We start from the raw sequence: 27,921 nt of genomic DNA on the forward strand, positions 1-27,921 counted from the left end.
ACTAAAAAAGCAGTCTTGGGTACAATTATGATGCTTTTCCACTGCATGGGCTCTTTTGCTTTTTAACCTGCCAAATCTGGTCCTGCTCCTGGAACTGGGTTCTTTTTTAGTCGCTGTTCTATTACGGTTTTGACAGAGCTGAGTAGGTACTAAATGCGAGGTGTAAACCCTGCAGAGCTCTGATTGGCCAGAGATCTGTCAATCACCAGGAAACACAGAGCTCCAGCAGCTCGTAACATTCTCCCGAGGGGTTTTTAAGAGGTTCAAACGCTCCTTGCGTCTGTGTACAACGGAAATCTCCAGAGAAAGCATAGAGTTTGACAAGGAAAACTGCTCTGTGTGAACTGGGGGTGGGCCATGTTCAGTCCAAACAACGACAACAACAGCACAGTAATACACAACAAAAAATGGTCTGACTTTACTGCTGCCGTTGTTGGGGAGCCGTGGGAGTGAAAAAGTGACCAGCTAAAAGCAAGTCGAGCTGAGCCAATCCCATGCAGTGGAAAAGCACAATTACTCTCTACAGAGTGAAAGGGCTGGGTAAATATCAGCGTTTATATATTCCTTATATATAACTTTAATAGTATTCTCTGACACAGGCTCCAGTATAGTGCCTCCTGCTGGCTGTCTGTAACTAACCCTGCGTCATGAAAGGGTCATTCCAAAATACTCTTCTTTCTTCAGAAAGTAGAAACTAAAGCGGGCAGCAGCGTACCTGCAGAGGAGAAGAGAACACTGCTAGTTCAGCTAGCTTCAATTTGTCAACATTTCTATATGAAAATAGATCAATATGAAAGGGACCGCGTCCACGTCTGACCGTCCTCCTGGTGTCTGTCTGCATGGAGAAGGAGACAGCGGCTCACCGTGGGAAATCAAAGTTGATGGTGGAAAACTGGGTCTGGATCAGAGCCCAGAGCCCCCAGCAGAAATGAGAGGCCTGAAAACACACCGTCACAGAAGAAATGTCAGGATGCAAGCATTCTGCACATGTCCTCAGACTTGTTACAGTTTAGAGGAAGTCCATCACTCCAGTGGTGGTCAAGTGTGTGAGGCCGTGTGTGTGTGTGTTGTGGGGGTGGTGAGGGAGTGAGGGGAGAGTGTGAGGCAGTGAGGCATGTTTTAAGGCAGTGGGGTGTGTGGGGCAGTGAGGAGAGTGTGTGAGGCATGTTTTGAGGCAGTGGGGCATGTGGGGCAGTGAGGAGAGTGTGTGAGGCATGTTTTGAGGCAGTGAGTGTGGTGCAGTGAGGGCGGAGTGTTTTTGTGCAGTAAGTGGGGAGTATGGTGAAGTGCAATGAGAAACCCTCACCAGAGAGAACTTGCAGACTTTAACGTAGAGCTCCTGCACGTCTCGGTCGGTCACTGCAGCATCCAATCCACTGCAGCTGCGCAGACTGTGCAGGTACTCGGTCAGCCAGTCCCACTGCAGCTCCTCACTGGGGTACAGACTGTAGTCTACATTATTCACCCCTAAAATAAATCCCAGAAAGACTGGTTAGAGTTGCTCCCCGCTGACCGTTGACAGGGAGAGAGAGCGGTGTTACCTGCATACTCGTTGAAATGATTTCCGATGTCATAAGCCTGGTAATTAAAATCTGCATATTCGTAGTCAATGAATTTCACAGTGTCTGAAACAGAGCACATGAAACACCAGGGTTTAGTCCTGATTCACTACAGTCACTGTTAAATAACAGTGTAATAACTGAACACATTATTAATAACAAATTTATGAAGATTTATCTCCAGTCTCTGTTGTGTAAGAGTTGCAGGACTGCCCTCTCTCTGCGTGTTCTGTCTCATGTTGGATAAAAACACTCCCTCATTCTGTCTCTTTTCCAGTTCCCTGGGGTTTACTTGAGTCCTCTCTGTATCTTATAAAGATGAATGTAAAACGTGTGGGTTTTGTAGCAGTCTTTATTTCACACAATTTTTCAGGTCTTGTGTGTTTTTCCTTTTTTCTGGTGTTCTACAGAGGCAGTTACAGAACAATGTTCCTAAAGGGCCGGTCTGTCCTGCTCTATAAGGGAATGGTGTTTCTAAAGGGCTGGTCTGTCCTGCTCTATAAGGGAATGGTGTTTCTAAAGGGCCGGTCTTTCCTGCTCTATAAGGGAATGGTGTTTCTAAAGGGTCGGTCTGTCGTGCTCTATAAGGGAATGGTGTTTCTAAAGGGTCGCTCTGTTGTGCTCTATAAGGGAATGGTGTTTCTAAAGGGTCGCTCTGTTGTGCTCTATAAGGGAACAGTGTTCCTAAAGGGCCGGTCTTTCCTGCTCTATAAGGGAATGGTGTTTCTAAAGGGCCGGTCTGTCCTGCTCTATAAGGGAATGGTGTTTCTAAAGGGCTGGTCTGTCCTGCTCTATAAGGGAATGGTGTTCCTAAAGGGCCGGTCTGTTGTGCTCTATAAGGGAGTGGTGTTTCTAAAGGGTCGGTCTGTCGTGCTCTATAAGGGAATGGTGTTTCTAAAGGGTCGCTCTGTTGTGCTCTATAAGGGAACAGTGTTCCTAAAGGGCCGGTCTTTCCTGCTCTATAAGGGAATGGTGTTTCTAAAGAGCCGGTCTGTCCTGCTCTATAAGGGAATGGTGTTTCTAAAGGGCTGGTCTGTCCTGCTCTATAAGGGAATGGTGTTCCTAAAGGGCCGGTCTGTTGTGCTCTATAAGGGAGTGGTGTTTCTAAAGGGTCGGTCTGTCGTGCTCTATAAGGGAATGGTGTTTCTAAAGGGTCGCTCTGTTGTGCTCTATAAGGGAACAGTGTTCCTAAAGGGCCGGTCTGTCCTGCTCTATAAGGGAATGGTGTTTATAAAGGGCCGGTCTTTCCTGCTCTATAAGGGAACGGTGTTTCTAAAGGGCCGGTCTGTTTTGCTCTATAAGGGAATGGTGTTTCTAAAGGGCCGGTCTGTTGTGCTCTATAAGGGAATGGTGTTTCTAAAGGGCCGGTCTGTTGTGCTCTATAAGGGAATGGTGTTTCTAAAGGGTCGCTCTGTTGTGCTCTATAAGGGAACAGTGTTCCTAAAGGGCCGGTCTGTCCTGCTCTATAAGGGAATGGTGTTTATAAAGGGCCGGTCTTTCCTGCTCTATAAGGGAACGGTGTTTCTAAAGGGCCGGTCTGTTTTGCTCTATAAGGGAATGGTGTTTCTAAAGGGCCGGTCTGTTGTGCTCTATAAGGGAACGGTGTTTCTAAAGGGCCGGTCTGTTGTGCTCTATAAGGGAATGGTGTTTCTAAAGGGCCGGTCTGTTGTGCTCTATAAGGGAACAGTGTTCCTAAAGGGCCGGTCTGTCCTGCTCTATAAGGGAATGGTGTTTCTAAAGGGCCGGTCTGTTTTGCTCTATAAGGGAATGGTGTTTCTAAAGGGCCGGTCTGTTGTGCTCTATAAGGGAACGGTGTTTCTAAAGGGCCGGTCTGTTGTGCTCTATAAGGGAACAGTGTTCCTAAAGGGCCGGTCTGTCCTGCTCTATAAGGGAATGGTGTTTCTAAAGGGCCGGTCTGTTGTGTTCTATAAGGGAACAGTGTTCCTAAAGGGCCGGTCTTTCCTGCTCTATAAGGGAATGGTGTTTCTAAAGGGCCGGTCTGTTGTGTTCTATAAGGGAACAGTGTTCCTAAAGGGCCAGTCTTTCCTGCTCTATAAGGGAATGGTGTTTCTAAAGGGCCGGTCTGTTTTGCTCTATAAGGGAATGGTGTTTCTAAAGGGCCGGTCTGTCCTGCTCTATAAGGGAATGGTGTTTCTAAAGGGCCGGTCTGTTGTGCTCTATAAGGGAATGGTGTTTCTAAAGGGCCGGTCTGTTGTGCTCTATAAGGGAACGGTGTTCCTAAAGGGCCGGTCTGTCCTGCTCTATAAGGGAATGGTGTTCCTAAAGGGCCGGTCTGTCCTGCTCTATAAGGGAATGGTGTTCCTAAAGGGCCAGTCTGTTGTGCTCTATAAGGGAACGGTGTTCCTAAAGGGCCGGTCTGTCCTGCTCTATAAGGGAATGGTGTTCCTAAAGGGCCAGTCTGTTGTGCTCTATAAGGGAACGGTGTTCCTAAAGGGCCGGTCTGTTGTGCTCTATAAGGGAACGGTGTTTCTAAAGGGCCGGTCTGTTGTGCTCTATAAGGGAACGGTGTTTCTAAAGGGCCAGTCTGTTGTGCTCTATAAGGGAACGGTGTTTCTAAAGGGCCGGTCTGTTGTGCTTACCTGTGGCAGAGTCATAGAGGATGTTCTTGGTCAGGAGGTCATTGTGGCAGAGGACAGTAGGAGACTCCAGATTCATCAGGTGTGTCCTCAGATCCTTCAACTCCTTCAGCAGGACATCCATCCCAGGAACGTTCAACGGAGAACCGGACCTTAGAACAACTCCCATTAGGAAAAGTAATAAACTCTCAATAAAGATAGATAGATAGATAGATAGATAGATAGATAGATAGATAGATAGACTTTATTGATCCCCGGGGGAAATTCAAGGTTTAAAAGTGTTAGGGTTAAGCCACAGTTGTACTGTACAACTTTTTACATGATTTCCAGTTGGGCTCAGTTGGTGCTGGCTCTAATTGGACAGTCTGAGGAATAGGTAGTGTACACATGGCTTCAGAAGACTGAGCTGACTACACCAGACTACACATCAGAAAACACTGATGCATGCCAGTGCATTCTGGCTGAATTGTAAGGAAGCATTGAACCATTCCTTAGCCACAGAAGCAATCCCATGATGCAACGCAAGAAAAACTTCCATTTATTTTTCTCTTCTTCCAGAGCAAAAATAATTAAAATTGTGATCAAAAATGTACAGACTAAACTGTACGGTGCTGAGACACTGAGGTAAAAAAAAAAAAAAAAAAACACTGGTTGAGTTGGGTGGGTGGGAACAATATGTGACGCAATACTTCTCTAATTAGGCAGCTCACAAGATTTTGAGACAGACCCTATATCAGACAGCACCAGACTACATCAAACTACAGATCATAATACATCAGACTAAAGAATGATTATCTGATTGCAAATCAGGGCTATGTTTCCCAAAAACATCTTAGTGTTAAGATCATCCTAACAGGCAGAGAGAGTGTTCAATGTGACAGAGTAAATCAGAGGGAGATCGAGAGTAAATCAGAGGGAGATCAGACAGTGAATCAGATGGAGATTGGACATTAACCAGAGGGAGATTGGACAGTGAACCAGATGGAGATCGGACATTAATCTGAAGGAAATCAGACAGTGAACCAGATGGAGATCGGACAGTGAATCAGAGGGAGATCAAGCAGAGAATCAGATGGAGTAATAGCACAGTAGCATAGGCTTTAGGAAACAGAGAGGTTAAAACAACAGAAAACAGATGTGTTTCTGGAGGGAGGGAGTTCTAGAGTCATGGAGCAGGTGTGGAGAAAGCTCTGTCTCTAAGACTGCGCAAGTTACAAGGGGGAATGGTGAGTAAACCATCTGAGGAAGATCTGAGAATCTGCTTAGGTGTGTAGGATAGAAGAAGGTCAGATAAATTAGAATCTGCAAGATAATTGACAGCCTTGTAGGTGAGCAGTAGGATTTTTAACTGAATACAATATTTAACCAGGAACCAATTGAGATTTTGGAGAACTGGGCTGATGTGGTGGTGGGACCGGGTGTGGGTGAGGAGACGAGCAGCAGAGTTCTGAAGTTTATGGAGTAGAGAGTAGCAGCAGAGGGTGAGACTTTCAGCAGAGGGATAGGTATTTTGTCGTGGATGGTTCTGCAAAACCTCTGTGTCATACCTGTGCTGCAGTGGGGCATGGTTCTGGGTCATGCTCTGCAGGAGCTGGAGGTAGTTGGACAGTTTGGACCACAGAATTGGGGCAGGAGCGGAGCTGGACTCTACCTTTATGGAGTGGAGTTTCCCCATTTCTCCAGCGATTAACCTGTTGACCAACACATGGTTCACCTTACAGCGATTTACCTCTTCCCACAATGCACCTGTTACACACTGTATACCACCTCTCTGAAACTGACAGTCTATCCCCTGAAGTCACAGAGGGAGGATGAGCAGAGGGAGGACAGGCACAGGGAGGACGAGCAGAGGCAGGACAGGCACAGGGAGGACGAGCAGAGGGAGGACAAGCACAGGGAGGATGAGCAGATGGAGGACAGGCAGAGGGAGGACGAACAGAGGGAGAACAGGCACAGGGAGGACGAGCAGAGGGAGAACAGGCACAGAGAGGATGAGCAGATGGAGGACAGGCAGAGGGAGGACGAACAGAGGGAGAACAGGCACAGGGAGGACGAGCAGAGGGAGGACAAGCACAGAGAGGATGAGCAGAGGGAGGACAGGTGCAGGGAGGACGAGCAGATGGAGGACAGGCAGAGGGAGGACGGGCAGTGGGAGGACAGGCACAGGGAGGACGAGCAGATGGAGGACAGGCACAGGGAGGACGAGCAGATGGAGGACAGGCACAGGGAGGACGAGTAGAAGGAGGACAGGCAGAGGGATGACGAGCAGAGGGAGGACAGGCACAGGGAGGACGAGCAGAGGGAGGACAGGCACAGGGAGGACAGGAACAGGGAGGACAGGCACAGGGAGAACGAGCAGAGGGAGGACAAGCAAAGAGGGGAGAAGCAGAGGGAGGACGAGCAGAAGGAAGATGAATAGAGGAAGGATGGGCAAAGTGTGGATGAGCAGAGGGAGGGCAGGCAGAGGGAGGACGAGCACAAGGAGGACGAGCAGAGGGAGGACAGGCACAGGGAGGATGAGCAGTGGGAGGACAGGCACAGGGAGGACGAGCAGAGGGAGGACAGGCACAGGGAGGACGGGCAGTGGGAGGACAGGCACAGGGAGGATGAGCAGAGGGAGGACAGGCACAGGGAGGATGAGCAGATGGAGAACAGGGGGGGGTCAGCCTGATTGGATGGTTCTGAATCACAGTGAGAACCCAATGCAGAAACATGGGTCAAATCCTTCCTGAAGCTGTGGAGACTGCCCTGTCCATTCCATCTCATCTGCACACACTACACCCTTCACACCTAGAGTTGAGTTGAGACTGTGGGGGGCTGAGACACATGAGTCACATTGGAAATCTGTTTCTTTCTATATGAGACCGGTCAAGTCCGGTCATGTTTCCGTTCAGTGTTGAAGTGAGCGATGGTCACTCAGCAGCTACGGTTTGTTTCACAGAAAGAGTTCAAATGAAAAATTGAAAGGCTTCAATTTTTTAACATCAGGGCGAATGATCTCTTTCCACAGCTCTAACTGGGCTCTGTTCAGATAGAGCTTAGAGAGTGGGACAATTTGGACAGTGGGACTTGAGTCCTCAGACAGACTTTTGCCATTGAACCTGGTCTTTTTAGACTAGAGCTCCTCTCATACCACCAGTCAGTGGTTTTTATGGAGACTGTGTGTCTACAGCCTGTGTGTGGACAGATGAATACATGAAGTGAACTTTGGAAAGAGGTGTTTCCAGTGGACAATGTTCACTATGTAACATTGATGATATGCTGATTCTATTAGGAGTAAAAATGAACAATAAACAAACATGTGAGGAGATGACTATGGAGCTCCTAGCACACTCTGATCCTCAGGCCAGATCACCACATCCCGCATTTCAGACCTTCACCTCATCACCTGTTTACACAATAACCACCTTCCCGACATCTGACAGATCATTAACAGTGGAGGCGTGCTCCTTCTGCTGGACTCAGGACATGCAGCAGCTCTGTATTACACACACTTCATTGGAACTGTCTCTGTAATCGTGATGTGTTAAAATACAGTGATAAATAGAGTAAATCTAGGCAATGATATATAAATAAATGTTTGCCCTGTACCTGTACACAGTGGGCTGCGAGAGCAGGGGATCCTCCAGGGCCATTCCCTTTAGGAACTCGTAGCAGATTCCGTTCTGAAAAGTGCAGTAGAGCTGAGGGCCACAGCCGTGCGCATGAAGCAGCCCAAACATCTCCATCTCCCTCTTCCGGTCAACAAACAGCTCTGTTTTCCGACCATACACCCTGACCAGCACCAGGCCTGGCTCCTGGCCCACGGAGCAGCACAGCAGCTGATTAGTGATGCCCTCTGTAAACACCTGTTTACAACAAAAACAATAACTACAGGCAGAGGTGGACTGACACTGGGCCCAGGGTCAGCCCCTGCTTTGTGTCCAGTGACTTTGGGAGGGACAAGGGTGAAGAACTTACAAAGGTGAATCAATGAATGAAATAATGACAATAACACAGAACACACCACTACATCCACACAACAACCACACACCACCACACAACACATTCGATTAGAGAGTGAATGTGGAGGAGAAGGTGGTTCTGCATTCACACGTTCAATCTCACTCAGCATTTGAGTAAAGGGCAGAGGTTTACTCTGCTGCATTCAGCCTCAGTCTTCAAAGCAACACGAGAGTGTGTTCTCTAAGAGAGAAGATATAAAACTCAGCCTCATACATTTCACTGAGTAGGTATTCAGTATGAAACTGTCACTCACACACACACACACACACACACACACACCATGAGGGTAAAACTAAACCATCCCTTAAACTCAGAATAACGCTGCAGTCACAGATCATTGCGATCATTTCTGGTTTACTGTAACAGCTGTTTTTCACTCAAAGCAGACTGAGGAAGCACAGGCAAACTCTAAACACTTAGCATAAGTATAGCTTTAGATCAGCGGTTGTTGGGTGGTGACTTGCCTTTGTTTGAATCTCCTCTGCTTTCCAGTGTGGCCTCAAAATTTTAAAGAGCTCTGTAATCCCAGTGTGAGGTGCACACTCGTCCAGACACACGTCTATGTGCAGTAATTTCTCCTGGTGCTTATTTGATCTGGGCTCCATTTCTCTGTTTGACAAGTTCAAGACTAATCAGATTCAGTTTGGCTTCTCACCGTGAGTACAGTAGAAAGAGCAGAACAGAGCTGGCTGGTAAAAATAATTTTGTGAGAGCATTAGGTGAGCCCATAGATGTCTGTGACCTCAGACAGGGGTCTTATCAAAGTGCAACGTCCGTCTGGACATCTTCATCGCTGCCCCGTGTCCAGGGCTTATACATTAACTCTGAAGTTCAGAAGATCAGGTTAATACATATGAGAAATGTATGAGTAGTGTATAGAACTGAAATGTGGCAGAAAGTCATTATCAGACACCGTCTTACATAAACATGGCTATGTTATATATTAATCGTGTTAAAATTTCAACATCACGGAAACTACTATCACAGGACACCCAAATAAAACAGTGTTCTGTTGTATGTTACAGCACTAATGTTTCATCAATAAAACCATTTAAATCTGAATATCTGAGCAGCGACGTTTTAAATTAAAAATAAATTCAAATCAACATGAACGCAGCAGTCAGGTTCAGTTTCAGTACATTTCTGAATATCTGAATCACAAAAACCGAGGTGGATTCTCATTAGGTTTGGTCAGATCTCATATTAAACAAAGATCACGCCCATGGTTTTCATGGATATAGAGATATGCACAGTTTCTGCAGACACTGCACTCTGCCCTCACCCACAGGGATATGACAGGGCTGTGGTTCACTGATTTCAGTTCTGCGTTCATCACTGTAATATCCTCTAAACCGGACACAGAGCTCAGTGATGTCAGTGTCAGTCCCATCCCCTGCAACCTCTGAATTTTGGACCTCCTTCCTCACACACTACAGTCTGTACAATTAGGCAACCTCCTTTCCTCTTTACCTTTATCCCTGCTATATCACTAGGGAGCAGTGTTGAGGCGTCTGCTTCCTCATCACTCATGACTGCATTCCCAAACATTGGTGGAGTTCCATACTCCAGGTTGCAGATGACACCACCGTGGTGGGACTCCTGTCCTGCAGGGTAGAGTTGGGGCACAGAGATGAAGTCTAGTGTCTCAGCCAGTCTCGCTCTGAACATAAAACAAAGCAAAGAGAGCCAAGTAGAAGTGTCTCCATCTTCAGGTTCCTGGACATCCATGTGCCCAAAGATCTTTACTGGTCTTTTAGCACTGCGGTTCTGGTCTGAAATGAGTCACAGCTGCTTAATTTCCTGAGAATCTGGCCAAATCATGAGATATCCTCATGAGTACAGCCACCATTCTCTTAGTTCTGATAAAGTGTACTTTTCTTACCTGAAAAAAAAAATCAATTTACAAAATATACATTACCCATAGTTCCACAAAAGCAGGATCAACTACTAGGGGCACACATATTTGTGACTATGATTATCTGGAGGTACATAACTAACAGAGCACAGATACACCGCACTATGTCCATATGGAGTTCCTCCCACGCACCAAAAACACATGTTGGTAGGTGGATTGGAGACTCAAAAGTGTCCGAAGGTGTGAGTGAATGTGTGAGTTTGTGTGCCGCCCTGTGAAGGACTGGTGCCCCCTCCAGTGTGTGTTCCTGCCTTGCACTCAGTGATCCTGGGTAGGGACCCACTGTGACCCCGAACTGGATAAGTGCCAACAGGGTAAAAATGTGTGTGTGAGAAAATGAATGCTTCATTCGTTCAGAAATGCAAGTAGTAAGTACAAAAAGTAATAATACTTACAATAATTTAGCAAGAATTATATTTGCATTAGTAATTTATAGCTTAAATAAGCTATATATAGAGTTATCTCCCTCTTTCTGTGTGTCATTTTTTTGTATTTGTCTGTCAGTCTCTCTCTCTGTATTTTTCTGTCAGTCTCTCTCTCTCTCTGTGTATTTGTCAGTCTCTCTCTCTCTGTGTATTTGTCAGTCTCTCTCTCTCTCTCTCTGTATTTGTCTGTCAGTCTCTCTCTCTCTCTCTGTATTTGTTTGTCAGTCTCTCTCTCTCTGTATTTGTCTGTCAGTCTCTCTCTCTCTCTGTGTATTTGTCAGTCTCTCTCTCTCTCTGTGTGTATTTGTCAGTCTCTCTCTCTCTCTCTCTGTATTTGTCTGTCAGTCTCTCTCTCTCTGTATTTGTTTGTCAGTCTCTCTCTCTCTGTGTATTTGTCAGTCTCTCTCTCTCTCTGTATTTGTTTGTCAGTCTCTCTCTCTCTCTCTGTATTTGTTTGTCAGTCTCTCTCTCTCTCTCTGTATTTGTTTGTCAGTCTCTCTCTCTCTCTCTGTATTTGTTTGTCAGTCTCTCTCTCTCTCTGTATTTGTTTGTCAGTCTCTCTCTCTCTCTCTGTATTTGTTTGTCAGTCTCTCTCTCTCTCTCTGTATTTGTTTGTCAGTCTCTCTCTCTCTCTCTGTATTTGTCTGTCAGTCTCTCTCTCTCTCTGTATTTGTTTGTCAGGCTCTCTCTCTCTCTGTATTTGTCTGTCAGTCTCTCTCTCTCTCTCTGTATTTGTTTGTCAGTCTCTCTCTCTCTGTATTTGTTTGTCAGGCTCTCTCTCTCTCTGTATTTGTTTGTCAGGCTCTCTCTCTCTCTGTATTTGTTTGTCAGGCTCTCTCTCTCTCTGTATTTGTTTGTCAGGCTCTCTCTCTCTCTGTATTTGTTTGTCAGGCTCTCTCTCTCTCTGTATTTGTCTGTCAGTCTCTCTCTCTCTCTGTATTTGTTTGTCAGGCTCTCTCTCTCTCTGTATTTGTCTGTCAGTCTCTCTCTCTCTCTGTATTTGTTTGTCAGGCTCTCTCTCTCTCTGTATTTGTCTGTCAGTCTCTCTCTCTCTCTGTATTTGTCTGTCAGTCTCTCTCTCTCTCTGTATTTGTCTGTCAGTCTCTCTCTCTCTCTGTATTTGTTTGTCAGTCTCTCTCTCTCTCTGTATTTGTCTGTCAGTCTCTCTCTCTCTGTATTTGTTTGTCAGTCTCTCTCTCTCTCTCTCTCTCTCTCTCTCTCTCTCTTTGTCTGTCAGTCTCTCTCTCTCGCTACATGTGTATTTGTCTGCCAGTCTCTCTCTCTCTCTCTCTCTCTCTCTCTCTCTCTAGAGTCTAACGCTCGTCCTGTTGGTGTTTTGGTCGCCATGTTGTATGTAGTCGTTAGGGTGAGTGAACTACAACTCCCAGAGTTCCTTGCGGGGAATACACTCCTCCGCTAATCCCGAGCTGTGTGCGGGATCAGGCCCGATCTACTCTCCTCCATCGGAACAATCTGCTACGTTCGGGTTGTTTTCCGGATCAGTTCAGCTCCGCGATGGAGATGGACCTGAGGGCCGTGATAGAGCAGATGGAGACGGGCGAGCAGGAGGCGGCTCTGTCCGCTCTACAGAGATACAACAGAGAGGTGAGACCCGGATTCCCCGCGGTTCAGGACGGGGTTTCTGTCTTTATAATGTTATATGCTGTTGGCGAGGAGTTCGGGAGAACGTGTCTCTGGTTCTGTCGGTTCTACTCAACCACAGTGGGGGGGTTTAAAGAGCTGCGAACGTCCTACCTCACTGCATCGTACTGAGCTGATAAGCCACTCATATTCACCTGTTTATCACAGCATCATCTGGCCTGCTCAGAGTCGGGTCAGCCCTGGGGACGGGGGACAGGTGACAGGTGACGGGGGACAGGTAAGGAGGGGAACTGTTAGAGAAGGGCCTGTGGGAGCTGAAATGGCTTTTATTATTATTTTTTTTTGCGTTGTTCCTCAGTGTTAACGTTCTCTGAACTGACCTTGGGTTCATGATGTGATGTGTTAGAAAGACAGTGGAGCCTGATTTGGGGAAGAATCCTGGGTTAAACCTGCAGCTGCTGGACTCTGAATCTGTGGGCAGTGTGTGTGCGCACTGCTACCACCTTGTCCACCCTAATCCCCTACACACACACACACACACACACACAGGCAAATTGGCTGCACAAGTCTTTAGAATAGAATTGCCCTACACTAAGCCTGAGGGAGATGAGTGACTAATCACAGCCCACACGCTTTCACATACACTGCTGATGTGTGTGTGTGTAAAAATGTAACACACATTTGCACAAATAAATATGTCACAATGATCCTGATTATGTGGTGAGCGTGTGATGTTAATGTGAGCGTGTGATGTTAATGTGAGCGTGTGATGTTAATGTGAGCGTGTGATGTGGTGAGCGTGTGATGTTAATGTGAGAGTATGATGTGGTGAGCGTGTGATGTTAATGTGAGCGTGTGATGTTAATGTGAGTGTATGATGTGGTGAGCGTGTGATGTTAATGTGAGCATGTGATGTGGTGAGTGTGTGATGTTAATGTGAGTGTATGATGTGGTGAGCGTGTGATGTTAATGTGAGCGTGTGATGTGTGAACGTGTGATGTTAATGTGAGTGCATGATGTGGTGAGCATGTGATGTTAATGTGAGTGTATGATGTGGTGAGCGTGTGATGTTAATGTGAGCATGTGATGTGGTGAGTGTGTGATGTTAATGTGAGCATGTGATGTTAATGTGAGCGTGTGATGTGTGAGCGTGTGATGTTAATGTGAGTGTATGATGTGGTGAGCGTGTGATGTTAATGTGAGCATGTGATGTGGTGAGTGAGTGATGTTAATGTGAGCATGTGATGTGGTGAGCCTGTGATGTTAATGTGAGCATGTGATGTGGTGAGTGTGTGATGTTAATGTGAGCATGTGATGTTAATGTGAGCGTGTGATGTTAATGTGAGCGTGTGATGTTAATGTGAGTGTATGATGTGGTGAGCGTGTGATGTTAATGTGAGCATGTGATGTGGTGAGTGAGTGATGTTAATGTGAGCATGTGATGTGGTGAGCCTGTGATGTTAATGTGATTGTATAATGTGGTGAGCATGTGATGTTAATGTGAGCGTGTGATGTGGTGAGCGTGTGATGTTAATGTGAGTGTATGATGTGGTGAGTGTGTGATGTTAATGTGAGTGTATAATGTGGTGAGCGTGTGATGTTAATGTGAGTGTATGATTTGGTGAGCGTGTGATGTTAATGTGAGTGTATAATGTGGTGAGCGTGTGATGTTAATGTGAGCGTGTGATGTTAATATGAGTGTATGATGTGGTGAGCGTGTGATGTTAATGTGAGTGTATGATGTGGTGAGCGTGTGATGTTAATGTGAGCATGTGATGTGGTGAGTGTGTGATGTTAATGTGAGTGTATGATGTGGTGAGCGTGTGATGTTGATGTGAGCGTGTGATGTTAATGTGAGTGTGTGATGTGTGAGCGTGTGATGTTAATGTGAGTGTATGATGTGGTGAGCGTGTGATGTTGATGTGAGCGTGTGATGTTAATGTGAGTGTGTGATGTGTGAGCGTGTGATGTTAATGTGAGTGTGTGATGTGTGAGCGTGTGATGTTAATGTGAGTGTATGATGTGGTGAGCGTGTGATGTTAATGTGAGCATGTGATGTGGTGAGTGAGTGATGTTAATGTGAGCATGTGATGTGGTGAGCCTGTGATGTTAATGTGAGCATGTGATGTGGTGTGTGATGTTAATGTGAGCATGTGATGTTAATGTGAGCGTGTGATGTTAATGTGAGTGTATGATGTGGTGAGCGTGTGATGTTAATGTGAGCATGTGATGTGGTGAGTGAGTGATGTTAATGTGAGCATGTGATGTGGTGAGCCTGTGATGTTAATGTGAGCATGTGATGTGGTGAGTGTGTGATGTTAATGTGAGCATGTGATGTGGTGAGTGTGTGATGTTAATGTGAGTGAATGATGTGGTGAGCGTGTGATGTTAATGTGAGAGTATGATGTGGTGAGCGTGTGATGTTAATGTGAGCATGTGATGTGGTGAGTGTGTGATGTTAATGTGAGCATGTGATGTGGTGAGTGTGTGATGTTAATGTGAGTGAATGTGGTGAGCGTGTGATGTTAATGTGAGAGTATGATGTGGTGAGCGTGTGATGTTAATGTGAGCGTGTGATGTAGTGTATGATGCTGTGAGTGTGTAATCAGTGCTGTGTCCTCCCTTGCTGTCGTGATGAGGCCAGATAAATACGCAGGAACACAGACAGATTTTTTTCATTGGATCCTCTGTGCCTGAGTGGCTTCAGGTTGATCCTGATCTCTTTGGGTTAGCCTAGTTTATCAGGCTAATCTTCCCCTGGCCTGAGGGAATTATGGAGGCTGTGCTTATGGGAAAGGCTTAGTGAGAGACATGGCTGATCAGCCCTGGGGGAGGTGATGAACTGCATCATCCTTTTTACAAATTTACTGATATGACACACGCTGCAGCTCCAAAGTGTTCCTTTTTTTAAAATTATGTATATATATATCACTGCGTCCCCGTAAACACAGCAGGTGTAACATCCTCTAATGCCCCGCAATAACACCCCGATTAAATAAAGAAGCCCCTGTTTTTGGAATAGTCTTCCATTTGTTTTTAATGTACAATATAAACAAGAATCTGGGCTGAGTTTCCTGTTGACCTCACCCATTCCCACTCTATACATTAGACGTAACCCTAACCCTAGGTCTTAGACATGAGGTTGGCTATGTGTTAACGTTTTCTTTTCTTTCTGCAGACAAGCCAGTGCTTCTCCTTCCCCTCAGAGGAGCAGGAGGATAGAGAGGTACAGCACACTCTTACAGTACCTTACACTATACACTGTCCATTACAGTCAGATTTAACACTGTAAACTGTATATTGCAGTCAGTTGTAACACTGTACACTGTCCATTATAGTTGGATTTAACACTGTACACTGTCCATAACAGACATATTTAACACTGTAAACACTGTACACTGTGTATTAAAGTCAGATCTAACACTGTAAACACTGCACAATGTCCATTACAGTCAGATTTTACACTGTACACTGTCCATAACAGACAGATTTAACACTGTAAACACTGCACACTGTCAATTAAAGTCAGATTTAACACTGTAAACACTGCACACTGTCCATTACAGTCAGATTTTACACTGTACACTGTCCATAACAGACAGATTTAACACTGTTAACATTGTACACTGTATATTACAGTCAGATTTAACAATGTAAACACTGTACACTGTCCATTATAGTCGGATTTAACACTGTAAACACTGAAATATGTCCATTACAGTGAGATTTAACACTGTACACTGTCCATAACAGACATATTTAACACTGTAAACACTGTACACTGTGTATTAAAGTCAGATCTAACACTGTAAACACTGCACAATGTCCATTACAGTCAGATTTTACACTGTACACTGTCCATTACAGTCAGATTTAAAACTTTAACACTGTACACTGTCTATTACAGTCAGATTTAACAATGTAAACACTGTATATTACAGATTTAACACTGTAAACACTGTTCACTGTCCATTACATTCAGATTTAACACTGTAAACACTGTTCACTGTCCATTACAGTCAGATTTAACACTGTAAATACTGTACACTGTCTTTTACAGTCAGATTTAACACTGTAGACTGTCCATTACAGTCAGATTTAACACTAAACACTGTCCATTACAGTCAGATTTAACACTGTAAACACTGCACACTCATTACAGTCAGATTTAACCTTGTCCATTACTGTCAGATTTAACATTACACTGTCCATAACAGACAGATTTAACACTGTAAACACTGCACACTGTACATTACAGTAAGATTGAATACTGTAAACACTGTACACTCTCCATAACAGTTAGATTTAACACTTTAAACACTGCAGGCACACTGTCCATTACAAACAGATGTAACACTGTTAACACTGTACATTGTCCATTACAGTCAGATTTAAAATTTTAACACTGTACACTGTCCATAGCAGTCTGATTTAACACTTTAAACACCATAGGCTACTTTTGCCTAATTTAACACTGCAAACACTGAACACTCTACATTAGTCTGATTTAAAGCCTGGTTCTAGGAGCTGCATGCTGGCTCTCATTGGCCGGCGTGGGGCTCATCTCTGAGAGTTTTACTCGGTGTGGTGCTCAGTGTGTTTTCTCTCTCTTTGATGCTCGCTGTGTGCTAGAACCTGGAGCTGATGGAGGTATGGAGCCGGAGCTGGAGTTAACCTGGAGTTTGTTTCTGCCCCCTCCAATAACCCTGTGGTGTTTTAACATGGCACTATCTTTCATGGAGAAATGCCTCTTCATTCTTTCCACACAGACAACAAACGCTCCATTGCCTCTACTTTCCCCCCCATTTACTTGCCCCCCACTCCCCCTAAGGTCTAGAGTCTCAAGAAATCAACAAAGATTGTATCTTTTTATAATCCTTAACCTGTGTCACATCTCAGCCTTCACCCCCTACAGTAAGAAATCCTGCTGTAGATTAATTACAACACCTTGGATTGTGATGGATGATGTTTGACGTGGCATAAACTTCATGAAAATACCCTGCGTTGTTAAGGTAGATCTGTGGATCTGGTGAAAGTGAGGAACCTGGTCTGGATGTGGTCCTGAGTGGAGAACAAAGCGCAGTGGGACTCTGGGCTGTTTAAATTTCAGAGGTTTAAAAAGGCCAGTTTACTCACTTCACAGAGTTACAACAAAATGTTTTACAGCATGTGCCATGACCGTGTTTTCCCTGCAGTATGGTGGCCCACAGAGTCAAAACCTAACCACATATAAATATATATACCGTATTTTCCGCACTATAAGGCGCACCTAAAAAACTCAAATTATCTCAAAAGCCGACAGTGCGCCTTATAATCCGGTGCGCCTTATATATGGACCAATATTGAGCCACAACAGGTCTCGCAACTACGGTAAGCAGCCGCCTACTTCATTTTCTTCCGCGCGCGGTGCATGCTGGATATATACCGGTATATATATTTCATTTCCATTTGTTTATGTAAAGACCCCAAAATGGCTCCTATTAAGAGACACGCATATGACGCAGAGTTTAAACTCAAGGCGATCAGTCACGCAGAAGAACACGGGAATAGAGCAGCAGCAAGAGAATTTAACATTAACGAATCACTAACGAACAGGATTCGTGGATGAGGAATAACTTAGTAAAGTGAGCTTTACGTGTTTATTTTGTGTGTTGTGTGATTTTAACGTTTGAGCAACGTTGAGTTATTGATATATTGTTATCGCTTTGCACTATTTCGAGTGTTACTATATTGTGATTATTATTATTATTATTGAGCCCTGTGAAGGACTGGCGTCCCCTCCAGGGTGTATTCCCGCCTTGCGCCCAGTGATTCCAGGTAGGCTCTGGACCCCCCGCGACCCTAAATTGGATAAGCGGTTACAGATAATGGATGGATGGATTATTATTATTGAATCGAGGAAAAGTCCCCCCCCCCACACACGATGTGGGGTATATTAACATTGCACTACATGCTTTACCTTAAACTACGCTGGGTTGTAATCTATTAATAAAGTTGAACTGACCTATCTGACTGTTTTGTTGACATTCCCTTTAGCGCAGCTCCATCTAATTGATGCATAACGTAACCCCCAGCCTCTACTGTAGCGTCTATTGTATGCGCCTTATAATCCGGTGCGCCTTATAGTGCGGAAAATACGGTACACACAATCTCTCTCTCTCTCTTTCTCTCTCTCTCTCCCACACACACACACACACACACACAATCTTGTCTCCATGACTGCAGGAGACATTTACATACAAATCTTTTTTCATTCAAAGTTAGGATACAAAAGCTGCAGTAAAATTTCAACTGTAATTTCTTTTGAATCACTTGAACTTTTATTTAACTGATGACATACAAAGAAAGATTCTGTGTTTCCAGTTTCAGTTCCAGGTGAGTTCATCAGGATTGAAGGGAAAAGGAGCCTCCACCAAAGGCTCAGTCACTGCGAGTGATGTTGGGGCATGGTTCAGAGCTTTGTCCCGAACTTTGTTCAAGAATCGTCACTGAGTTCAAAGACGGATTTTGTAGACACCAGTGTGTTTCTGGAAATAATCCAAAGAAAAAAGCCATGGAAAAATCATCATAAAAAATCATCCTATCATTTTGTTCTGTCCAAATGAAAGGATTGGACAGGGTGTTTACAGTCCTGTGGCTAACAATAACCCTAACTTAACCTTCTCTGTAACTCTAAACCAGACCTAACCTTAAATTAACTCTAACTCAGAACAGAACTGCAGCCACAGAACTGAACACTCAGAAAGAACACAAATTCATTTACAGAGTTGTACAGGAGAACGCCAGCAGAACCCCTGAGGCTTGGTGATCAGATCCTGGATCTGTGTCTGCAGTGTGGTGAGTTCACCTTCCAAAACAGCTCTTCTTATAGTGTTCTCTCAATCTATTTCTCTCTGGGCCATGATACTGTAACCAACCCCTCGCACTAGTTCTCTAGCTGAGCTGAGACCATCTTATTGTCTGTGGAAACCCTCAGTGGTTTTCAGGAGGGTGGTCTGTGTCCTGATCATAGAGATAGCCAGATGCGTGGTAAAGACGAGGACTCAGGCTGATGTTGTGTATTCCTCAGCGCCTGGGGAAGCTGGTTTTGGGTTTTCTGGAGCGTGACCTGCAGCCGTCCTGTAAGCTGGCGTGTTTGGAGACGGTACGGATTCTGTCGCGGGACCGCAGCAGTCTTTCCCCGTTCTCTGGGCGCAGCGCGATGCAGACACTGGCTCGGCACGCAGCGCTAAGCGTGGGAGTGGCAGAGATGCCCGATGCCGAAGCCGTGGTGGAGGCTCTTAAGTGTTTGTGTAACCTGGTTTTTAACAGCGCAGATGCGCAGGAGGTGGCTGCACAGCTGCAGCTACTACGTGTGGTCACAGAGAGGCTAAAGCAGTGCCGCGAGCCGCAGTGGAGCCATGAGGTGCGCTTCTTTGATCTGCGGCTCACCTTCCTGCTGACGGCTCTTCGCGTGGACCTGCGGACGCAGCTGGCCCGTGAGCTCAGGGGTGCTGCACTGCTGACCGAGGCGCTGGACGCCACACTCGGCCTCCGCTGGCTGGACACTTACGAAGTGGCCCGGAACGTTGACGAGGGTCACAACCAAACCCCACCTCTTGGCCGGGTAGAGACAGAGAGGGCCATGGAGATTCTGAAGATCCTCTTCAACATCACCTTCGACACCAACCGCCGCAAAGTGGACGAGGTGAGGGTCATGGGACTCTGACTGAACCCTGTACTGAGCCCTGACTGAGCCCTGTAATGAACCTTGACTGAGCCCTGTAATGAACCCTGAATGGGTCTTGTACTGAACCCCATACTGAACTTTGACTGAACCTTGACCTGAACCCTGTACTGAGCCCTGTACTAAACCCTGACTGAGCCCTGTAAAGAACCCTGTACTGAACCCTGACTGAGCCCTGTACTGAACCCTGACTGAGCCCTGTACTGAACCCTGACTGAGCCCTGTACTGAACCCTGACTGAGCCCTGTACTGAACCCTGACTGAGCCCTGTACTGAACTCTGACTGAACCCTGTACTGAACTCTGACTGAACCCTGACTGAGCCCTGTACTGAACTCTGACTCAGCCCTGTAATGAACCCTGACTGATCGTTCAAATCAACCCTGAGTGAGCCCTGTAATGAACCCTGAATGGGTCTTGTACTGAACTCTGACTGAGCCCTGTACTGAGCCCTGTACTGAGCCCTGTACTGAACCCTGTACTGAACCCTGACTGAGCCCTGTAATGAACCCTGGAATGAACCCTGACTGAGCCCTGTAATGAATCATGACTGAGCCCTGTAATGAACCCTGGCTGAGCCCTGTAATGAACCCTGGCTGAGCCCTGTAATGAACCCTGGCTGAGCCCTGTAATGAACCCTGACTGAGCCCTGTAATGAACCCCGAATGAGCCCTGTAATGAACCCTGACTGAGTCTTGTACTGAACCCTGTACTAAACTCTGACTGAACCTTTAAATCTGTACTGAACCCTGACGTGAACTTTGACTGAAACCTGAGGTGGCGCTGATGTAGTCAACACAGGTTTTATTGAACTCTCAGGAGGAAGCTGCCACCTACAGACGCCTGGGGGCAATACTGAGACACTGCTTAATGAGCACTTCAGAGGGGGAGGAGAGAACAGAGGAGTTCCACAGGTACAAACACATACACACACACGTGCACACGCTTACACGTACACACAGACCGGTGCACACACAAACGCGCTAATACACCCACAAACACTGCTGTGGGTTTGGCCAAAGCAGGTCACCGATGTTTCATTAGGAAACAGAACTGGGTCCCACTGTGAGGAAGTGGGGTTTGTCCTCTATTACGCTCCCCTCCCTTAGGTCCTGGATTTTAACTTTATACTTTCTCCTCCGTTGAGTTTGTGCTGAACTATAAAAATTAGACTTGTGCAAATGGCGACTAGAGATTCAAACAAATCAGAACAAAAGTCTGCCCCAGCAGGAAACTAAATTTTCACTTTTAGTTTTTTAATATTTGTATTATATTATTTTGAAAAACCCTGATGCTTTAACAGTGCGTCTGAATAGAAACAGAGCAAAACAACGTCCTGAAAGAAGTCTATAACATTCTCACATTTAATCCCTCTGAAATCCAGATGGTTTCTCTCTTAATGCCACAGGGGCATTATCGTGTGTGTGTGTGTGTGTGTGTGTGTGTGTGTGTGTGTGTAGTCACACAGTGAACTTGTTAGGGAACTTGCCGTTGCCGTGTTTGGACGTGTTGCTTTTGCCAAAAGTGCAGCAGGGCTCTATCGAGTACATGGGCGTCAACATGGACGCTGTAAACATGTTGCTGGGATTTATGGAAAAGAGACTGGACAGGGTGAGTAAGACAAACACACGTACACACACACACACACACACACACATCATGACCAGAAAGGAATATGTTTTTTAACCCTTAAAAGCCACAGACTCCAGAGAGATTAGAGTGGTTCTGTAGAGTGGAGACTTTGTGTTTCTGGGTGTGGAGTAAATCAGAATTTTATCTTCAGTTCACACCTTGTGATGTGAAGTGAAGTGTTGTTTTGCAGAATTTGTTTCTTTCCTGAAATGGGATGAATTTATGTTTATAGAACTCAGGGGCAGGAAAGCAGTGTTCCTCTGATCTCAGGGGCAGTGAAGTATTGTTTCTCTGATCTCAGGGGCAGTAAAGTAGTGTTTCTCTGATCTCATCTGTTCCTCTTATTTTTAGGGGAATAAACTGAAGGAAACGCTGTTGCCATCCCTCAGCCTGCTGACAGAGAGCACCCGCATCCACAGAGAAACCAGGAAGTTCCTGCGGACAAAGGTGAGGCTAGGGAACATGTTTAAAACCGGATATTATCAAGTGAATATTTTCGTTAAGGTGTGTGTGTTTGCATGTGCTCAGGTGCTCCCCCCGCTTCGTGATGTGAGGAACAGGCCGGAGGTGGGCAGTGCTCTGAGGAATAAACTGGTGCGGCTGATGACCCACATTGACACAGACGTGAAAACTTGCGCTGCAGAGTTCCTCTTCGTTTTGTGCAAAGAGAGCGGTGAGCTGCCCCCCACCCCCCATTAAACCCTGTTCTAGTGGACTGGCCTGAACTGTTTGAATGCTGACTCAGGATTAGCCTGTTAGCGTAGCTGTCTTCTGGGGAGACTGTTGTCTTTGCTGAGAGGGACAGAGACTGCTGGTGTGTATTGAAAATGATGCAGACATTTCCTGATATCAGCTTTAGACTGGAGCTGTACTTCCGTTTGTTTCCTCTGTGTGACAGTGTCCAGGTTCATTAAGTACACGGGGTATGGGAACGCTGCCGGGCTGCTGGCCGCTCGGGGGTTGATGCGGGGCGGCTGGGAACCGGGTCATTACTCCGAAGATGAAGACAGTGACACAGAGGAATACAGAGAAGCCAAACCACAGTGAGAATGATTAACCCAGTCAAACTACACCCTCATTAACACTACACCTCTCAAACTACATCCTCATTAACACTACACCCTCATTAAGACTACAACTCTCAAACTACACCCTCATTCGCACTACACCTGTCACACTACAAACCAGATTCCAAAAAAGTTGGGACACTAAACAAATTGTGAATAAAAACTGAATGCAATGATGTGGAGATGGCAAATGTCAATATTTTATTCGTAATAGAACATAGATGACAGATCAAAATGTAATCTGAGTAAATGTAACATTTTAAAGGAAAAATATCTTGATTCAGAATTTCACAGCGTCAACAAATCCCAAAAAAGTTGGGACAAGTAGCAATAAGTGGCTGGAAAAAGGAAATTGATCATATAACAAACAGCTGGAAGATCAATTAACACTAATTAGGTCAATTGACAACATGACTGGGTATAAAAAGAGCTTCTCAGAGTGTCAGTGTCACTCTGAAGCCAAGACGGTAAGAGGATCACCAATTCCACCATTGTTGGGCAGAAAGATGGTGTTACCCAGAATGGTGTTACCCAGCGTAAAATAGCAAAGACTTTTAAGTTATCATCATCAACCGTGCACAACATCATCAAAAGATTCAGAGAATCTGGAACAATTGCTGTGCGTAAGGGTCAAGGCTGTAAAACTCTACTGGATGCTCGTGATCTCCAGGCCTTAAAACATCACTGCACCTCAAACAGGAACGCCATTGTCAAGGAAATAACAGAATGGGCTCAGGAATACTTCCAGAAAGCATTGTCAGTGAACACAATCCACCGTGCCATCCGCCGTCGCCAGCTGAAACTCTACAGTGCAAAGAGCAAGCCATTTCTAAGCAAGCTCCACAAGCTCAGACGTTTGCACTGGGCCAGGGGTCTTTTAAAATGGAGTGTGGCAAAATGGAAGACTGTTCTGTGGTCAGATGAGACACGATTCGAAGTTCTTTATGGAACACTGGGACGCCATGTCATCCGGACCAGAGAGGACAAGGATAACCCAAGTTGTTATCAACGCTCCGTTCAGAAGCCTGCATCTCTGATGGTATGGGGTTGCATGAGTGCTTGTGGCATGGGCAGCTTGCGTGTCTGGAAAGGCACCATTAATGCAGAGAACTATGTTCAGGTTCTAGAACAACATATGCTCCCATCTAGACGTCATCTCTTTCAGGGAAGACCCTGCATTTTTCAACAAGATAATGCCAGACCACATTCTGCAGCAATCACAACATCATGGCTACGTAGGAGAAGGATCCGGGGACTGAAATGGCAGCCTGCAGTCCAGATCTTTCACCTGTAGAGAACATTTGGAGCATCATAAAGAGGAAGGTGCCACAAAGAAGGCCCAAGACGATTGAACAGTTAGAGGCCTGTATTAGACATGAATGGGAGAGCATTCCTATTTCTAAACTTGAGAAACTGGTCTCCTCTGTCCCCAGACATCTGTTGAGTGTTGTAAGAAGAAGGGGGGATGCCTTAAAAAATGGCCTTGTCCCAACTTTTTTGGCATTTGTTGACGCCATGAAATTTTGAAAACAACATATTTTTCCCTTAAAATGCTACATTCTCTCAGTTTAAACTTTTGATCTGTGATTTGTGTTCTATTCTGAATAAAATATTAGATGTTGGCGCCTCCTCCACATCATTGCATTCAGTTTTTATTCACAATTTGTTTAGTGTCCCAACTTTTTTGGAATCCAGTTTGTACACCCTTATTTGCACTACACCCTCATTCACACTACACCTGTCACATTACACCCTCAATCATACTACTTACCTGGCAGGGATGACACCATGATCACTATGGTAGTTCTTAGCCATTGCACTCAGACTGTGCTGACCCTTGCAAATTCCCCAAATATGGGAATATCGACTGCATCATTTTTGGTAGAGGGGGACTGAGTTCACGCTCTCCCCTGACAAATTTTCAGTGATTTCAAATTTAAAGTGATACTAATTCTTCTAATTCTAAACCCATCAAACTAAACCTAACCTTGTTCACACTGCACCCCGACAAACTACACTCTCACTTACACTACACCAGATAAACTTGACCTATAGTCACATTACACCACATAAAGTACACCCTACAGTCACACTACGTCTGACAGAATACACCCTAAAGTCACAGTACACCCGAAAACTGGACCCTCATTCACTTTACACCAGATACACTACCTCGTTTGGCTGTTGTTTGGAGGGTGAAAAGGATCCAGCTGTTGTAGGAGTGTAACGTGTAGTTTGTGTGTTGTTTGTTGTGGTCAGTATTAACCCCGTCACGGGTCGTGTGGAGGACGAGCAGCCAAACCCCATGGAGGGAATGACGGAGGAGCAAAAGGAGTTTGAGGCCATGAAACTTGTGGATATGTTCGACAAACTCTCCAGGTAACACCCTGTCCCCTTCTAATCTGACCGCTCTGTCCCCTTCTGATCCAACGGCTTTGTCTCCTTCTGATCTGATCTCTCTGTTCTCTCTGGAGCTGGCTGCTCAGTCCCCACCCCTTGCAGCTGACCAATTAAACCAGTCCTTGGCTTTATACACTGTGTGTGTGTGTGTGTGTGTGTGTGTGTGTGTGTGAGAGAAAGGGGCATTGAACTCACACTCAGAGCAGTGGGCAGTCATCCCCAGTGCACAGGGACAGTAGGTGGTTTGATGTCTTGCTCAAAGGCCCCTCACTGTGTATGTTGAAGGAAGAGACCGTGCTGTACCTTTACCTTCCCGTGCTCCAGTTTTCCTTCCTATTGATAGAATCGAACTAGCAACTTTCCACAGCCAGTGTTTCTCCTGGGTGTGTGTGTGTGTGTGAAAGTAAAGAAGTAAAGACCCCCGAATCCCACTGGTCCCTGTATGAAGTCATCATTGACAGATAAATATGATAAAAATAAAAATTGTGTTTTTAATTTTCCTGAAGTGAGAGTTTAGTTCCAGAGCCTGTTTCTCCTCAGGGACACAGTGATCCAGCCCATGAAGCTGGGGCCCGATGGCAAGATGACGAAACTGGAGCCACATGAACTACACACACTGTCTCAGCAGCCCTTCACCACGTCTCCCCAGGATGAGGACGAGGAGGGCGACAGCTCTGACTGATCACCTGCAGAGTATCCGTTATTATCACCAGGCAAAACAGGGGACCCAAGCGTACCATCAGAACTCAGAGACTTCTTAAACACAACAGTCTGTTCATGGGTACAACACACACACATCCTTCACTCTCTCCTTAGGGTTCTGTCAGTCTCTCCTCAGGTCCTTGCTGCTTATCCTGTCTCTCAGCTCCTCTGTCCTGGCTGTGAAGTGTCCCAGGTGCTGCTGGTTTTGTCTGGGTGAAGTTCCATTTGTGCTTTGGTTCTGATGTCACCGGAGAGTTGCTGAGGAGTCATGGCAGGTTAATTGTTTAGAGTTATTGTTGTTTTTTGTCTGGGTGATGTGAACTGGTCAGCTGTGTAATCCAGTGCTGGGAGGAACTGGGCTCGGGATATCAATGGTCATTCAGGCTGTGAGATAAGCCCAGATGTTAACGATGATTCACAGGTAACAGGTGTGCTTCAGAGTAAAAGGTGTCTCCAATAGTGCCCCTGACCCTGATGTGCAGCTGTGAGTTTAAGAACAGTTTCCAGTTTCAGGTGTCTGAGCTCCAAAGCAGTTGTTTTGTACTGAGGGGCTACTTTCCACTGCAAGGTCTCACAGACACTAATGGCGTGCTGGACAGATCGAGGCTGGTGACGACCCATTAGGCCAGCTACACACATTCTTTTTTTGTTTGCTGTGTTGATAAATTATGAACAGGAAATTTGTTGCATGTTTTAATAAATATGTGATGTGTCCGGTATCTAATTCTCAGCCTGACTTCACAGGGTTAACAGATTAGCATGCTACCTTTTGAAACGCAGCAAACTAAATAAATGCAAGATAAATAAATATATAAAAAACTAACGACACTGTAACTTGTGACACAAAGGTGATATGGAAGCAGCCAGTGGATCCCTTTATCACTAAGTCCCTCCCACCGAACACTTCTGTGGCCTTGAGTAGGGTCAACTAATTCTGCTGAGAATGCAGGGTTTTTTGGGTTTGTACCCATTTTCCATGGGGAAAAGCTACAGGAACGATTACTATCTGCTCACAACAGTTTGGCCTTGCAGTGGAAAAGAGGCTGTGGGCACCTTGTTGTTTTCATGTGTAAAGCTCATAGACTTGGCCTCACAACCCACTGAGACACCTCTGAAGTCTGAATGCTGATTATTTTTAGTCGTTGTCCATATTATATATTTTATATATTCTATAAAATGGACAGTCCATTGCTGTGCAGCTGTAACAGATGCATCCTATTTGTTTTTATTAAAACAGTTTCCCAGGCTGTGGTGACACCAGTGATGAGTTTACGTTCTGCATTTCTTAAAAAAGATAAGATTCAGATTCAGATCCACTCTCACTACTGTTACTGTGGTCATGTTCCGGAGGCAGGAGATCCAGGACGGGGTCAGATCCAATGTGAATGTATGTGTCGTTTATTTAGGTCTGAAATCTTTAATGTGAACACAGCCTCTCTCTTGAGGGAACAGATGGTGTGCATCATTTCTGGGCATAGTTTCTTTGTCCATTCCCAATAATTCCTCATTTGTTATTTAAATCATGTTCACCTTTTTTCTGTGATCTTTGAATGTCTTTCATAAAAAAAAGTCTGCTGCACTGAGAATAACAAATGTTCCTCACAAAACAATTAAATAAAAAACAATCAACCCCAAAAAACAAGTAATTTGTAGGAATGAACACATTTGTGGTCACATACTTAAGTGTCAACATATTTAAAAGAAGCCTGAAGTAAAGTTCTTTCAAAATGATTGTTGTGCTGATCCCTTTTTTATTTAAATATGAGAATGTAAAGATTTTAAAAAATCTTTATTTTAATACTGAGTGAGAGCTGTTCCCTGTTGTACCTTGTCGTATCCTGCCGGGTGAGGTACCCTACCCTGTGGTATCCTGCCGGGTGACGTACCCTACCCTGTGGTATCCTGCCGAATGACGTACCCTACCCTGTGGTATCCTGCCGAATGACGTACACTACCCTGTGGTATCCTGCCCAGTGAGGTACCCTACCCTGTCGCATCCTGCTGAGTGACGTACCCTACCCTGTCGCATCCTGCCGAGTGACGTACCCTACCCTGTCGTAGCCTGCCGGGTGAGGTACCCTACCCTGTGGTATCCTGACGCGTGACGTACCCTACCCTGTCGTATCCTGACGAGTGAGCTGCTCTAGTGTTGTAGATGGCCCTATGATGTTTGGTAAAGATGTATATTATGAGATTCAAAATGTTAAAGTTAAAGTCATTCATAATCTGTGTGTTTTAAAATGTTTCATTGCAAAATTTAATGATAAAATAAAAAGTTGAATTTTACTTGTC

General features: G+C 45.4%; 2 protein-coding genes and 1 pseudogene across 4 annotated transcripts; 2 read left to right on the forward strand and 1 right to left on the reverse strand.

Moving 5' to 3' along the window:
• Positions 1-580: 580 nt before the first annotated feature.
• On the reverse strand, positions 581-8,766 carry zgc:113516 (uncharacterized protein LOC541449 homolog). Its single transcript, XM_066648740.1, has 8 exons — positions 8,626-8,766; positions 7,748-8,004; positions 5,704-5,847; positions 4,160-4,308; positions 1,542-1,625; positions 1,307-1,467; positions 864-937; positions 581-715 (listed from the first exon to the last, which is right to left on the reverse strand). Exons 1-8 carry the CDS (start codon positions 8,764-8,766, stop codon positions 646-648), a joined length of 1,080 nt encoding a protein of 359 aa, XP_066504837.1. The 3' UTR covers positions 581-645.
• Positions 8,767-11,907: 3,141 nt separating this feature from the next.
• Positions 11,908-27,392, forward strand: ric8a (RIC8 guanine nucleotide exchange factor A). 3 transcript variants are annotated; one of them, XM_066648886.1, is made up of 11 exons: positions 11,908-12,106; positions 15,282-15,329; positions 16,736-16,753; positions 19,173-19,790; positions 20,648-20,742; positions 21,289-21,439; positions 21,812-21,907; positions 21,989-22,133; positions 22,359-22,503; positions 24,787-24,906; positions 25,468-27,392. In XM_066648886.1, exons 1-11 carry the CDS (start codon positions 12,017-12,019, stop codon positions 25,607-25,609), a joined length of 1,668 nt encoding a protein of 555 aa, XP_066504983.1. In that variant the 5' UTR covers positions 11,908-12,016; the 3' UTR covers positions 25,610-27,392. The 3 variants fall into 3 exon arrangements, with proteins under 3 accessions (XP_066504983.1, XP_066504984.1, XP_066504985.1); XM_066648887.1 differs by lacking the exon at positions 16,736-16,753; XM_066648888.1 differs by lacking the exons at positions 11,908-12,106; positions 15,282-15,329; positions 16,736-16,753 and adding an exon at positions 18,598-18,940.
• Positions 24,291-24,440, forward strand: LOC136674219 (U1 spliceosomal RNA; annotated as a pseudogene).
• Positions 27,393-27,921: the final 529 nt, after the last annotated feature.

The sequence above is a fragment of the Hoplias malabaricus genome, chromosome 17 (assembly GCF_029633855.1).
Source record: "Hoplias malabaricus isolate fHopMal1 chromosome 17, fHopMal1.hap1, whole genome shotgun sequence".
Lineage (NCBI taxonomy): Eukaryota > Metazoa > Chordata > Actinopteri > Characiformes > Erythrinidae > Hoplias > Hoplias malabaricus.